At 36.4% G+C, this 16535-nt stretch overlaps 1 protein-coding gene across 13 annotated transcripts in view; it reads left to right on the plus strand.

Moving 5' to 3' along the window:
- Positions 1-16535, plus strand: part of LOC101080269 (putative RNA-binding protein Luc7-like 2) — a 56708-nt gene that overhangs the window by 37397 nt on the left and 2776 nt on the right. For all 13 annotated transcript variants that reach the window (XM_023250613.2, XM_023250615.2, XM_006929413.3 and 10 more), the window contains 5 exons: positions 179-322; positions 5820-5996; positions 8245-8336; positions 11017-11046; positions 14322-14513. In XM_023250613.2, the coding sequence (XP_023106381.1) occupies positions 179-322; positions 5820-5996; positions 8245-8336; positions 11017-11046; positions 14322-14513 (635 nt within the window). The remainder of the gene's footprint in view (positions 1-178; positions 323-5819; positions 5997-8244; positions 8337-11016; positions 11047-14321; positions 14514-16535) is intronic.

The raw sequence follows: 16535 nt of genomic DNA on the forward strand, positions 1-16535 counted from the left end.
AGGGCAAGCAGGCTCAAAACATCCTCATATCCCACCAGTTCATGTATTATATGCTCAGAAAGCATTATTTGTACTCCTCTTGCTTTAGAGAACTTGTCTTTTCTGAGCATTTGTGAAATATTTTGAACTTTGATAATTGTGCTTTTTATTCATGATTTTCTTTTCTGTTGCTTTCTAGGCAGAACGTGTTCATGAATTAAATGAAGAAATTGGTAAGTTGTTGGCCAAGGTGGAACAACTAGGAGCTGAGGGAAATGTGGAAGAATCCCAAAAAGTAATGGATGAAGTAGAGAAAGCACGGGCAAAGAAAAGAGAAGCAGAGGTAATGAAATTCTTTATAGTATTATCTAGAGCCTTACTGTCTGTACTTCTTAACATATATTTAATTGGAAATTACTGAAAAGTTAAAGCCAATTAAAAATTATTTTAATTAGCTGGTATCATACTAATGGATTATGTATCAAAAGTTGTGGGTTTATTTTACTTTAGAGCCATTGACCTGTTGAAATTTGTAACTAGTAAATGAAATGAACTAAACTAGGTAGTCATACACACATAACACACAGAGTGCGTAAATGTCATAGTGATACCTTCCCCTCCCCCAGCTTAACACCATGGCAACCATTGCATTTCTTCTCTTCCTACCTCAGTACAAATATAGTACTTTGGCAGCCTCCTCTTATGCTTTCTTCACAGCACAGGTCAAAATCTAATGTCTGAAGACAAAGTTCTATTTTGTTTTGCCCACCTGATGTTTTTTAGAAAGCTAGATACCTTCAGATGAGGTTGTATTCTCCCATTTTACCACAGTGTCCATTGCTCTTAACTGTATCACACTATGGTTTAATTTTTCTTATTCTGTCCTCTTTTAGATAACAGATTTTAGCCCATTTATTGCTGTAAATTTTCTTCTACACACGATTGTAGTTGTATCCCACAGATTCATATGTTGTATTTTTATTTTTATTCAATGCAAATATTTGCTAATATTGCTTGTGATTTCTTCCTTGATCTATGGGTTATACAGGAGTGTGTTGTTATATATTTGTTTTTTCTAAATATTTTTCTTTTCTGATTTTAATTTAGTTGTCTTGCAGTCAGAGAACATTGGTGTGATTTTAGGTCTCTTAGCTATGTCAGTACTTGTTTTGTGCCCTGAATTTAGTCTTGGTAAATGTTCCATCTGCATTTTAAATTTTTTTTTTTTTCAACGTTTATTTATTTTTGGGACAGAGAGAGACAGAGCATGGACGGGGGAGGGGCAGAGAGAGAGGGAGACACAGAATCGGAAACAGGCTCCAGGCTCTGAGCCATCCGCCCAGAGCCTGACGCGGGGCTCGAACTCCCGGACCGGGAGATCATGACCTGGCTGAAGTCGGCCGCTTAACCGACTGCGCCACCCAGGCGCCCCATCCATCTGCATTTTAAAAGAATGATATTCTCCCTTGTTAAATGGAGTGTTCTGTAAATGTCAGTTGAGTCAGGATGGTTGATTAATTGTTCAAATCTTTACACATCCTATTGATTTTCTGTTTATTTACTGAGAGGAATATTCAAGTCTCTACCTCTAATTGTGGATTTATCTATGCTTTTCAGTTTTGTCAGTTTTTGCTTCATGTATTTTGAAACTATTATTAGGCTAATACACCTTTAGGTTTGTTGTGTCTTTTTGAATAATTGGGCCCTTTATTATTTTGAACTGTCCTAGTAATGTCTTTTGCTTTCAAATCTTGATCTGATATTAATAAGGTCTTTTTAGCTTTTTTTAGATGTTAAAGTTGTATACTGTAAACTCCAGAGAAACCACTGGAGGGGAAAAAAGTATAACTAATAGTAGAAATAAAATGGAGTCCTAAATAATACTTAATCCAAAAGAAGGCAGGAAAAAAGGAACAAACAACAGATTGGGCATAGAGAAAATAAATAGCATATTGGTGTACTGATAATTATGTTAAATGTAACCCAGTGTACCAATAATTACATTAAATGTAAATGGTCTAAATATTCCAACTAAAAGGCAAAGATTGTGAGACTGGATTTTTTTTTTAAAAAAGCAAGAGCTAGCTATAATAAATCTACTTTAGGTGCAGTAGGTGGCTCAGTCAGTTATGCATCTGAGTTCGTCTCAAGGTCATGATGTCACGGCTTGTGAGTTCAAGTCCCACTTTGGGCTCTCTGCTGACAGCTCAGAGCCTGGAGCCTGCTTCAGATTCTGTGTCTCCCTCTCTCTCTCTCCCTCCCCTGCTTGCACTCTCTCAAAAATAAATAAACTTTAAAAAAAAAAAAACTACTTTAAAGTGTTTATTTTGAGAGAGAGAATGCATATGAGCAGGGGTGGGGCAAAGAGGGAGAGAGAAAATCCCAAGCGGAGTCTGTGCTGTCAGCACAAAGCCCAGCGTGGGGCTTGGTCCCATGAAGCATGAGATCATGACCTGCACCAAATGCACCAGAATCAAGAGTCGGACGCTTCACCCACTGAGCCACCTAGTCTCCCCTGGAATCTACTTTAAATATAAATATATATTAAAGGTAATAGTATGGAAAAGAATATGCTGTGTAACCTTCTTAGTATTTTTGAAGTCTTAATAGTGAGGATTTCTTTATTATTTTTTTTAACTTAGATTTTATATTTTTATTACCTATTTTTTTTTTAAATAGAATTGATTGTCAAGTTAGTTAACATACAGTATATACTTTGGGAGTAGATTCCCATGATTCCTCACTTATATACAACACCCAGTGCTCAGCCCCAACAAGTGCCCTCCTCCATGCCCATTACCTATTTTCCCCTCTCCTCCACCCCCCCCCCCAACCCTCTGTTCTCTGTATTTAAGAGTCTCTTATGGTTTGCCTCCCTCTCTGTTTGAAACTGTTTTTTCCCCTTCCCTTCCCCCATGGTCTTCTGTTAAGTTTCTCAAATTAGCATTTCTTGAAATGTAATTAATACCAATCCAGAAAATAAACACTGAATTTTTATATTTTAAATGTTTATTTTGAGAGGGAGTGCACGCACGAGCAAAGGAGCAGAAAGAGAGGGAGAGAGAGAAAATCCCAAGCAGACTTCTCATTGCTAGCACAGAGCCAGATGTAGGGCTTGATCTTACGAACCATGAGATCATGACCTGAGCCAAAATCAAGAGTCAGATGCTTAACTGACTGGGCCACCCAGTTGCCCCGATTTTTAAATGCAGAGTATTTTATAGCTCATTTCCCCCAAAGACTCTGTTAGCAAACATAGTGATGTTATTACTTGCATGTTTTGTTTTCATGAAATTTCATGCATATGTACTTGAAGATTTTCTAGTATCACACAGTGGCTTAACGTCTTTAATCTGTTATATTTTGTCTGCATTTGATTTTTACTAAGGACAGTACTTTAAAAAATGTGCTTGCCCATTTTAGATTGTGTTCAACTGCACATAAAAGAAAACTTAACTTACAGTGGGTTAACCAAAAAAGGGTTTTGTTGTTCTCCTTTAGTAAAGACTCGTGGTTAGGGAGTCTAGGGCTGATATGGCAGCTCCATGATTCCATCTAGTATACAAGTTACTTACACCTTTATGTTCAGCCATCTTTATTATATGGATTCATCTTTATGTTTATCATTTTTTGGCGGTAATATGGCCACTATGCCTAAAGCCTTTCTTCTGCATAACTAGAAAAAGGAATAGTAAGGCACAAAAATTGAGTTGACTTGCCTCTGTGTATCATGTGTTTGTGTTTATCTTTTTTAAAAACTTTTATTTTGAAATATTTCCAGAGATACAAAAGAAATAGTGTAAGGAATGCCCCTATATCCTTCACATGGACTCCAAATATTAACATTTTTACCACATTTCCTTTTTTTTCTCCTATTGTATGTGTATTGTATGTGTAATGTTTGACGTTAAGTTATAGATGTGAAGCCTCTTTATCCCCAAATACTCCAATGTGTATTTACTAAAAACAAGGATATTTTATTACATAAATGCAGTATAGTGATTTGAATCAGAAATTAAGATTAATACAATACTATTAATTGGAAGACTTTATTCAGATTCTTCTGAATTGTCCCAATAATGTTCTCTTTTATTAAAATTTTTTTCTTTGGGACCCATAGGGGTTTTAGTCTGTTAAGTGTCTGACTCCTGATTCTGGCTCAGGTCATGATCTCACGGTTTGTGGGTTCCAGCCCTGCATTGGGCTCTGTGCTGATGGTGTGGATCTTGCTTGGATTCTCTCTTTCTCTCTCTCTCTCTCTCTCTCTCAAAATCAGTGAATACACATAAAATTTTTTTTTCTTTGTTTAAGGTCCAGTTCAAGATCATATGCTGCATTTATTTGTTCATGTTCCTCTAGGCCTCTTTAATGTGGAACTTTAGTCTTTGGCATGATCTTGACAGTTTTGAAAAGTACAGGCTAATTATTTTGTAAAATGTTTTTCAGTTTGGGTTTGTCTGATTTTCTTCTTGATTAGAATTTTGACAGGAGTACCATTTAAGTAATGTTATATGCATCAGAAGGCACATGCTAGTAATTTGTCCCATTTCTGGTGATATTGCCTCTTTTTCGACTGTGAAGTTACAGTGCTTTCCTTTTTGTAATAAGTGTCTTGGTATTGACACTTTTTTCTTTTTTTTAATGTTTATTTTTGAGAGAGAGACAGCATGCAAACAGGGAAGGGGAAGAGAGAGAGGGAGACACAGAATCTGAAGCCAGCTCCAGGCTCAGAGCCTGATACAGGGCTCAAACTCAAATGGTGAGATCATGACCTGAGCTGAAGTTGGATACTTAACCAACTGATCCACCCAGGCGTCCCTTGGTATTGACATTTTTGAAACTGTAAATATTGTTTCCCATCACTTCTGATCCACAGGTGGTAACAAACATTAGTGATTTTTTTTCTCAGCTTACTGACTCCCTTTGAAAGAACTTTTCTATATATTCCCTCCAGCAATGTCCACTTAAATATCTCTAAAGCCAAAGCTGCATAAAGGCTTGGAAATAGAATTTTTTTGTTTTTAAGTTTTTTTTTAATTTATTTTGAGAGAGAGAGTGCATGCACATGCTCAAGCAGAGGTGGAGGGCAGAGAGAGGGAGAAAGAGAGAATCCTAAGTAGGCTCCACACCATCATTGCAGAGCCTGATGTGGGGCTCTATCTCACGAATCAAGAGTTGGACGCTTAACCAACTGAGCCACCTAGGTGCCCCAGGAAATGTAATGTTTTTTAGGTAGAGAGGTGGCTGTGTCAGACGATAACCAGAATATTTTCAGTAAGGAAAAATGACTGAGTGTAAGACATCTTACTCTTGTTAAGGCACTTCCTCTCATTGCTTATAGAACTATTGCTTTTGGTGGAAAGTTATCATTTGTATGCCCTGTCCACATTTCCAAAGGGAAAAGAAATGACCTGTGGGTAAGAAGGCAGTGGAAGGAAACTGTAATAATACCAAAGACATTCATTCCCTCTCTGCCAGTGTGGGTGACTTTTTTCTTGATCCTTCACTGATGTATATAGTTTTGGGGTTGCTTCGTTTCATTTTTAACAAAAATTGCAGAAAAAAAACCCCAGAACACTGAGAAGGCCTTTCCGAAAGTCGTGTTCTATGTCATGGTAGAATTCTTACAGTAGTTCTTGGCAAAATACAGTTTACTTCCATTGGATAGGTCCCAAGGACAGAGGATGAGGGTAATGGAACACCCATGATTTTCATAACAAAATAGCCATACTTTTGCGTATTCATCAGAAAACTTTTCTTTATATGTACATAGTGTATTTTGTGTAGTGGTATGACTCAGTAAGGCTTATATGAATATTGTTTTTCTCACTTTTGTTCAGGAAGTTTATAGGAATTCTATGCCGGCTTCCAGTTTCCAACAACAGAAACTTCGAGTCTGTGAAGTCTGCTCTGCCTATTTAGGTCTTCATGATAATGATAGACGACTGGCTGATCATTTTGGGGGTAAACTGCACCTGGGATTTATTGAAATAAGAGAGAAACTTGAAGAATTAAAGGTACATTGGTAAATTAATATCCTTCACTTTATCTAATTTAATCACTTGTTTTGATATGTATTAGTTATCTTTTTGTGTAAATATCTTGGCTGAAATTCTGCTAACAATTCATACCAAATAGAGTAGGATTATAAATGGAGAGATAACAGCTGGTTTAATGGGTGATGTCTGAAAAACAGACTTTAAATACTATCCCCTTATTTTGGGGGATAGTGTTTTGTGTTGGATAGGACATTGAATTAGGAATCTTGCAAACTGAGTTCTGAACTAATTGTTTCATACAAATTCCCCCCAAATTTTTATTCTATTTTCTATAAAATAAACAGTATAATATTTACTTTAATTTTTTTTAATGTTTATTTTTGAGACAGAGACCAAGCGTGAACAGGGGAGGGGCAGCGAGAAAGGGAGACACAGAATCCGAAACAGGCTTCAGGCTCTGAGCTATCAGCACAGAGCCCGGCGCAGGGCTCGAACCCACGAACTGTGAGATCATGACTGAGCCGAAGTCGGACGCTTAACCAACTGAGTCACCCAGGCGCCCCGTTATAATATTTACTTTAAAGGAAGATTGAGAAAATGAGTCTAGTATTTTTTTGAAATATTTTGCAGTTCTTCATAACAAGCTTGTAGGACCTCTAGTTTTATTTTATGCTCCTACTCCTGTTTCAGAAAGGAATTAGAATGAAACCTATCTTTAAAAAAAGGACAGTTATTATCACTTAACATATATATACCACTATTGTGAGAAAGGCAGTACAGTTCCTACCCATGCTGAATTCTTTTGAGAAGACAGGAAAACAACAAACAGGGTATTTCTAAAGAGGTTACAGATCAGAATAAATGGATATAGTCAATTTACTTTTCAAGAATCTGGTGTGGCTAGTTTTATTTGTTGTTTTTTTCTTTTTTTACATTTATTCAGTTTTGAGAGAGACAAGCATGTGAGTGGGGGAGGGGCAAGAGAGAGAGGGAGACACAGAATCTGAATCAGGCTGCAGGCTCTGAGCTGTCAGCACAGAATCTGATGCAGGGCTTGAACTCACAAACTGTGAGATCATGACCTGAGCCAAAGTCAGACAGTTAACTGACTGAGCCACTCAGGTGCCCCTGATGCAGCTAGTTTTTTAAAAATTTTGGCACTGTAGCATTTTGTTATGAGTAGGAGACTGGCTCAAAGGTGGCAATCACTGGATAGTGACTTTTATTACTGAAATTAACCCAAGATCTATAGTTTCACATTTAAAATAATGTGGAGTCAGAAACACTTAGGGACGTCTCTGTATTTGTAATTAACAGTGAGCTCTTCTAAGTATTCTGAGTAACTGGGATGATTTGGGGTAAGTTTTTTTAAATGACTAAGTTTCACTATTTCACATGGTTACTGGGGTCTAAGTTAAAACTCAAAAATAGTACTGTTTGGGAATCTTTGCAGATACAGAGCTAGCAACAGGACTGTTTAGCTTTTTACTGGTACTTTTTGAAGCAGCAGAATTGAGGTGGTAATTGGAAGTGACAGAAGACATTTTTATTTTGGAAATCATAGAGAATGGGAGCTTATAGTGATTTATAGTGCTTAATGTTCTTTAAAAAATACAAAATAGGGGCACCTGGGTGGCGCAGTCGGTTAAGCGTCCGACTTCAGCCAGGTCGCGATCTCGCGGTCCATGAGTTCGAGCCCCGCGTCAGGCTCTGGGCTGATGGCTCAGAGCCTGGAGCCTGTTTCCGATTCTGTGTCTCCCTCTCTCTCTGCCCCTCCCCCGTTCATGCTCTGTCTCTCTCTGTCCCAAAAATAAATAAATGTTGAAGAAAAAAAAAATTAAAAAAATACAAAATAGGTGTACCTCGCTGGCTCAGTTGGCATGGCATATTCCTCTTGATCTCAGGGTCATGGGTGTAGAGATTACTGGAAAAAAAAAAAAAAGACTTGAAATATACAAAGTAATGCTTGAAAATATTCAAAGGAGAAAAGTCTTGTAGAAATGATTTTGAAATATTAAGTCATGAAGAAACATGAAATTTTACAAATGTTCCCCAGAAGGGGGGAAGAAACATTTTGGAAACTAGACTTGCATAATGATTTTACCCAGTAAAACTTTTAATTGAACTGTTATTAAACAGATTTTGAGGTTACCTGTGCTATATTGGGAACCACATGTCGTAGAGTGTAGGATAATTCTTACTAAGAATGGACTCAGTAACTAATGCTTCTCATTTTTTATTATTTGAATTGTCATTGTCTTTTAAGAGAGTTGTAGCTGAGAAACAGGAGAAAAGAAATCAGGAACGCCTGAAACGAAGAGAAGAAAGAGAGAGAGAAGAAAGGGAGAAGCTGAGGAGGTATGGAGTGATGAACTGAATAGTCCAACTATCTGATGTTGAATGTCCCTGGCTCTAAAAAGAGATGTGATTAATACAGGATTTTCGGTGTTACTAAATCTGCATGTGAGAAATTTCTGTTTACTCTTAAAAGTATTACTATGTGAAACAGTGTTTATAAAAATGTTAACTTACAGCCATTTAAATCAGGGTGACTTCCTTCAACATGTATGGAAGAGTGAGTAAAGAGTCACATCCTTATTTTTTGTAAGATTTACTACAAAGCTCTTTCTAGCCCTCTGGTTTTCATAATGGCTGCATTTGTACCAGATTGGTATAAAACTATTTTTATTTTTGTGATCTGCTTTATTCTTAGTTTGGGTTTTGTTTGTTTCATTGGTTATCTTACATTGTGCTTTGATTCTATATTTCTTCAGTTCTAGGAGCTATAAACTTTTAAGATTGTATTAATTTAATAATAGCTAAATATGCAATTTTTATATTGGTATTCATTAGTTGATAAAGTCATATTCTTCATATTTAGTAAACATTTACACATTAATGTTCTGAGCCACTTTTACCCATTGGCAGCAAATTGTGTGGCATCGTGGTGGGAACCTTCTTTGAACTCACGTACATAACTTCTTTAACAACTTCAGGATGGACAGATATGCCACAAAAGAATTATGTGTAGTTCTCATTTATAGTGTTTCCTTAATTGTATTACACATCTCTGGAAGTTAAATACTTCCCAGCAGATTTTGTGCCTAATTAAAACCCTTTATGATATGTGACTTGGTCATGGCAACTTCCCCCAGGCTTTGAGCATGTTTTACCGTAGTCTCTTTCAAGATGTTTAAACTAACTTTGTGTTACATGACTTGTAGCAGGTAATATTTTTGCACTGCAGTGAAGAAATGAAACAAAACTACACTTCCCTTTTTAAGGGGAGTGCTGTCGTATATCCATTGATATATATGTTCTTCATTTACCATAAATTTTACCTCATAGCTCTATCACTGTTCTCTTTTGTGTACACTGATTTTCTGTGGGAATATTGCTTAGCTTTATAAGACTGTATAAATGGCATTAGAAATCTCATTTTAAAATTCTGAATATAGTGCCACTAATTTATATAATTCAACTGAAATGATAGTTGGATGAGAACAAAAATTCTTTGCCATGACTACATTTTCACATCTGTGGCTGACAAGAAAGTGTACCACATCTTACTCCTTTGTTGCCAACTGGCAAATTTCTTTTAACATCGATGGTAAAATGTGACGCTATTTCAGAAATGTGTTTGAAGTTTTCTTTTTTTTAACCTGTGAACTTGAGGAAGTATCAGAACTAAGAATGAAAGATGAAGAAATTACAAGCAAGTACGGAATTATACAAGATGGGATTCCAGCTATGGTATTGAAAAGGATAATGATAAAAACTATTACTTACTGAGTGCCTGTTATGTACCAGGCCTGTGCTACGAATTGGCCTATGGTCGTTCATTTAATCCTTACGATTGCCTGTGAAATTTACATTGCTGTGCTGCTTTTGCAAATGGCAAACAAAGCTGAGGGAAGATACATATATTATCTGTCTGGGTCACAGGTAGTGATGCAGCTGAGTTAAAACTTAAATCAGGATGAGTCCAAAGCTCATCCTTCAGTTGTGCTGTATCTTCCCCACAAGACACCCATGGTTTCCTAGTAACCACAGCACTAGCCATTACTATTTATCGAGTGTTAATTATATGCCAAGAAATGTGAAGAGTGCTTTAATAAGGGTATCATGTGTCATGTTAAGAAAGATATTGTAAGATTGATTTGGGTGTTGTAGCGATTACGCTATGAGGTTATAGTTCAAAAGTGAATATATCTCAGATAATAGAAATTTTACCCTGTTCCCACAGGGAAAGAAAAGATGACAGAGATATAAATAACGAATTTTTTCCAGGTTGGAAAGTATTTCCTGGGGAATTAGTGAATGGTTATTTATTGTGGTTTTTACTCCCAGGATCATGTTTTTTTCTCTTTTTTTTTTGTAATTAAAAAAAAATTTTTTTTTTAATGTTTATTTTTGAGAGAGACAAAGCATGGGTCGGGGAGGGGCAGAGAGAGGAAGACACAGAATCCGAAGCAGACTCGAGGCTCTGAGCTGTCAGCACAGATCCTGACATAGGGCTTGAATCACAAACCATGAGATCATGACCTCAGCTGAAGTTGGATGCTTCACTGACTAAGCCACTGAGGTGCCCCTCCTAGGAGTGTATTCTCTTAGAGAGCTAGGTATCCTAGATAGGGGATCTCATATGCCAAGGTGGGGAAGTCTGTACGGTTTGTGGTGTATTTTGGAAAAATTTGCACACGTTCATATGTGTTTCGTATTTATAGAATGAAAAGATTAGAAATCAGGGGGTGCCTTGGGGGCTCCTTCGGTTGAGCATCTGACTTTCGGTTTTGTTTGACTCAGGTCATGATCTCTCGATTTGTGGGATCAAGCCCCGCATCAGGCTCTGCACTGACATTATGGAGCCTGCTTGGGATTCTCCCATCTCTTCATCTCTGTCTGCCCCTCCTGCACTCTCTTTCCCTCAAAATAAATACACATTTTAAAAGATTAGAAATCAGGAAGAATGTAATTTTAACAGTGCATTGTACTTTTTCTTAGTCTTTTTTTCTAAAAATAGATACTCTTTTTTCAGGTCTCGATCACATAGCAAGAATCCCAAAAGGTAAGTTTTACACAAAATGTACATAAGTATTGAAGTTGGGTTTTTTCCAGATGTTGTTTTCATAGATTAAATATTTTTTAAAAATGAATGAGAATTAATAGAGTAGTACTCTTAATTTCTTTTGTAGTTCAAGTATGGGCATTTTGTTTTAAGATGAAACTGGTCAGAAGGTACTCATGAACTACAGCCTAATTTTATTGGAGTAATATATACAGTGCCCTGGAGTTAAAGGGAAAACTAAAAACATTGGGGCGCCTGGCTGACTCAGTTGGTAGAACATGCAACTATTGATCTCAGGGTTGTAAGTTCAAGACCCATGTTGGGCATAGAGCCTATTGGACAACAAAAAAAGGGAAAGCTAAAAATATTTTAGAATATTTCTTTGAAATCTTTAGAAGTGCAGGCTAAATATGTGACAATAATTTTCGTGGTGCATGTAAGAAACAGATCAAAGTAAGGAGGGAGGGTGTAGGGTGTACCTGTTGAAAATATAAGCAGGTTGAATAGTGAATACCTTTTTGAAATAGTGAGATATTGAAGGGAAACTGAAATGTTTATTAGTTTATACCCTGGTCTTCACTTTATATGTTTATTACTTATAACTTTGTACCGAGATCACAAAAAACTTCAGAGGGGCACTTCTATCTTTAAAGAGGACAAGAGAACACTTTCTTTTTAAAGCTTTGACATTAATATTTGACGTCTTTTTGAAGACGTTCTTTAAAAGTTTTAGTAGCTAATTTTTTTCTGAGAAAGGTGGGGAAGCATGGTGTATGTCATCATTTTTTAAATTTTTTGTGTGCAGTTTTCATTCCTATCCTTGAGTCGTTCTTGTGAGTCCATCCCCACTTAGAATGCCCTTTGTCATTCTTTGTCAAATCTTACAATTTTTCTTGTTCAGATAACTACTTTCTGAAACCTTTGGAGTACTCTTAACTCTAAAGTTAATTATTTCTCAAGAACTTTTACCTGTATACTAGAGCATTTGCTGTTATGAAAGAAAAACCTGCATTTCTTTTAGATGCCCCATAGTACTTTCTAGGATCTTTCAGTGATGTGTTTCTGCTCCAAACACTAAAAAACTAATAAAAGGGACCAGTTGTGTCAGCCAGTTTATATTGTTGTTTCTGAAATCTAGGATGAATAGAAACATTAAATGTTGATAGTGTTCTTGTTTACCGGTTGATTAATGCAAATTAGTCCCTTTGTTGAAAAGATATTTAAACTGTTTGTACATAGAAAGTCTTCAGATATTGAGGCCAGAACGTTAATTTCTACCATTGTACTCCAAGGCACTTTTCTATACTTGGCCAATCCCCTTCTCTACCTCAATCTGTTTTTCATACATCAATCAGAATATGCCCTTTAAAAAGTGAAATAAATTACGTCAGCCAAAAGGTATTCCATTTCACTTAATGAGAAGTGGAAATCCTTGCCATAGCTTTTAAGTAATCGATCTGAGATTGGGGTAAGTAGGTACCAGTTTATGTCTTGTGTCAGCATATTTATTAATAGCTCGCCCTTGCTTTTTATATAATTAACCATTGAAAGCATCCTACTTTGAATGATATGGTACTTGGTCATTTTGCCCTTAAAACCCTGAATTATTCCCCTTGCTTGACTTCATTCCAGCCAAACAGATCTTTTAGTCCTTCAATATGCTGAACTTTCTCCTACCTCCGAGCTTTTGCCCCTGTGTTCCCTCTACCTGAAGCAACCTTCTTTGAGATGGCTGATTACCTTATTTTGTCTTTGCTTATATGCTATTTTACCAGAAAAGCCTTTCCTGCCTATTCTGTAAAAAGATTACAATCTTATTTCTCTGTCCATCTTTACCTTTTTAATATAACCTTTTTTTACTAGCCGACTTACTTACTGCTTACATATCTGTGTGGAATAGAACCTCCATGAGGTTAAGGACTTCGCTTTATTTGCTGCTCAGTCTTCCTAGTACTTAGTTCAAGATGCACCCAGTAAATACTTTTTAAATGAACGACTAATTATCTAGAATTTCGTAAAAGAGGAATGAAATTATGCATTGAAAGACATAAATACATTATAGCTCAAAATGAGTGACTAAATCCCATTTAATTAAACTTGCATTGAATGGATTTTATGTTCTTTTCCCTATGCTGCTTTTCAGAGAGATTTTATTCAGTTGTGGAAATATTCGTTCAACTGTAGTTGATGCTGGGTCCACTCTATATGCCTTCTTTTGAATATAAATGTTGACATAAGCTGAATGCTTTTAAACTTGATTTAATAAAATAATCACTTGAAAATGAGCTCGGTTTGTAAATTGTATCACCTGAATAATATGCTTTTGAATTTATTAAATTATGAGAAAACATTACATTTTTAAAGTGACTTTAACAATTTTTTAACTGCTTTATTAAGGTATAATTTACATGCTGTAAGTTCAGCCATTTTAAGTGTATAAGTCCATTAGTTAGTTATGCAATGTCAATGTCAAGTTTAGATCATTGCTATCACTCTAAAAAGGGACAGTTAGAACAAAGTTTCATATCTTTCTTCCTGCTTGGTTTCCGTCACTTACCACACACACGTTGTGAGTTTTGTGACCCAGTGGAGGCTCCAGAAGTGTTTTTCCTTCTAGCTACTTCAAACCGTTTTTCCTTGACTATAGTCCTATGTACTCACACTTTTCTTTTTTTATGATTAAAGTTCTCTAAAATGATTTATACATGTTTTTTTCCTTCCCAAGCTAAGTACTGCTTACAAGAGAACAGCCTTACTGTGTTGATTACACTGTGACTAGGCATATTGTGGACATTAAAACTTATTTTGATGGTCATAAGATACAACCTTTTAAATTCAGAGTTACATTATCCTAAACACTGATCTCTCTTATGCCTCTCCTCCCTTTTTTATCCATGTCCATCAGATACATACTTTAGAAACAAAGTATACCAAAAAAATTTTAGAAATTATTTAAATGAACTACAAATCTCTAATAAATCATCTAGATAGTACAATCCCTGGCATATAGTAGTGGTATAGATTTAATTTTTATGATATTCTTGATGTAAATTTATACGATATTTATTGACCTTTAAGAACTAATGTTTCATTTTGAAATTGCAGTATGTAGTTATTTAACATACCAGCATTTTACTTTGGTGTAGATTTAGCTGACTTGAAATAGAACTAGCATCAAGCTTACTGAGCGATTGTTTCTCTTTAAAGAAGAGGCTTTAGCAAATGAGAAGTGCATTGCTGAGAAAGCTAAAAACTAAAGCAAACGGGTTTTGTAGGTCCAGGTCCAGAGAGCATCGCAGACACCGGTCTCGCTCCATGTCACGGGAACGGAAGAGGAGAACTCGCTCCAAATCTCGGGAGAAACGCCATCGCCACAGATCCCGCTCTAGCAGCCGAAGCCGCAGCCGTAGCCACCAGCGAAGTGGGCACAGTTCTAGAGACAGGAGCAGAGAGCGATCCAGGAGGAGGTACTGAGGTGTCCGTAAGAGGATATGGAACTACCTTTATTAAAGGTTTACACTTGGAATACTATTGGTTTGAGACTTGCATCTGGTAACATGTACACATTTGTGTGTGAGTTTGTAACATTTTTTCCCCTGATTATATGGGTAGTTAAATAATACACTTAGGAGCCAGAGTAAAGAAATTGGAACCGATATGGGCAGAGGTTATTGCTTTTTCTCTGCTTAGTGTGTCTTGGGGGAAAAAAAGTACTTTGTGGACAATTTTAGGTACCAGTACCAATTTTTTCAGTATGTATTGGCGCATTAGGGGCTTTAAGAAGTCCTTTCATTTAAAGAGTTTATCTTTGTTTGACTTCTGTTTTCCAAACTTCTTCTGAGCTGGTGCACTTTTTCAGAGCAGACACATTCTGGTATATTGTTTAATCTGCACTCTAGGTATGCGTTGCTATATACAGTTAGCTTGGTGGGGCAGACTTAGACTCTTAAGGAGGGTAGACTTTCTTGGCATGGAAATTTAAAGGTTGCAAGGATGTGGTGTGTTTAAGGACCTGAAACTATATTCAGGATAAAGGATTAGTATGTGGTGGTGGAGCCTTAAGTACACACAGGCTACATCGACCAAGCTCCCAAAACTTCTCAGGTCACAAGATGGTCTTTAAAAGCCAGGTCATTTCTATGGCACATAACCCATGCTTAAAATTGCTTTTTTCTTGAGAACTCTTAACTATGTATGTGATAAATCTTTTTTGAGTGCCTAGCACCTACTAGTCTTAAATTTTCTATCAATTACTCTGCATAAAGCCCATGAGAGAATCCACATAAAGGTGGTAAAAATTTTTTGTTTGGGTGTGGGGTGGGAGGGAAGGAAGCCTTTGTTTGAAATCACTCACAAGCAGAGTTAATAGGTTAATACAATTTCACTAAATATTTTCTTATATTCTTACCTTGTTCCAAGTAGGTCTCTCCCCCCACCCCCAGCTTCATTGAGTTATAATTGACAAAATTATAAGATATTTAAGGTGAACATTGTGGTGATTAGATATATATATATATATATATATATATATATACACACATTATAAAAGGGGTCCCACCATGGGTTAATTAACCTATCCTTCACCTCAGCTGTTTTTCCTTTTTTTTTTTTCTCCAGTGAAAAGATTTAAGTTCTCTTATTAGGACATTAAGTAGTTCTTCAGTTAACTTTTAATCAGTAAGAGTCGTATACTTGCTTCTATATTAGGCCTACTAAAAAAAGAAGTGTAACAGTTGAGCAATTTTTTCAAGTTAGAACACAGGACTAACATCTTTGACAATAAACAGACTGATCTCATACTTAACATATAAAGTATACATCAAAATAATACAGGAGTTTAGATGAGGGAAATACCAGAGAAGTAAAAAAATGGGTTCAGATAGTAGGTAAAACCAGGTAGGAGAAAGATATTCCAGATGGATTATCATAGACACTTGCAGAGAATGAGGAGGGACTTTATAAGGGACATAGTTCCTAAAGTGATTTGCTTGCTGGCCATTCATCTCATACTCTTAAAACTGTAGACCCACAGTGCAGTGCCCAATAAATGCATTAAAAAAAGGAATCACCCTACTGGTTGTTGGAAGGTCTAGAGAGTTTGTCTTGTGAACCTGCCCACCTGTCATTGTTTCTGGTATCTGTGAACTCTGATGTCTGTTGGTGGTGGGGATGGAAGGGAGGGACATGTCTCCTCCCCTGGGATTGTGTTATCCTAGTCCTAAATGGTTCCTGCATTTATGAAGTTGTATAGGACATTTTTCCACTATCCTACATGCCACCCCTGGTGTTTTCAGCATGTTCATAAACAGGTTTATTTTTGTAAAACTATTAAAAGTTTTTGCTTTTCTCAAGAGCACTTCTAATCTCGACAACTTATTCTCTTTCAAAGCAGCATTGTGTTTTTACCAAAAATTAGCAGCCAATTGCTATTCAAACCTACATGTTAGTACATAAAACGTCAAGTTACTGCTATATATTTCAGTTTAAAT

The sequence above is a fragment of the Felis catus genome, chromosome A2 (assembly GCF_018350175.1).
Source record: "Felis catus isolate Fca126 chromosome A2, F.catus_Fca126_mat1.0, whole genome shotgun sequence".
Lineage (NCBI taxonomy): Eukaryota > Metazoa > Chordata > Mammalia > Carnivora > Felidae > Felis > Felis catus.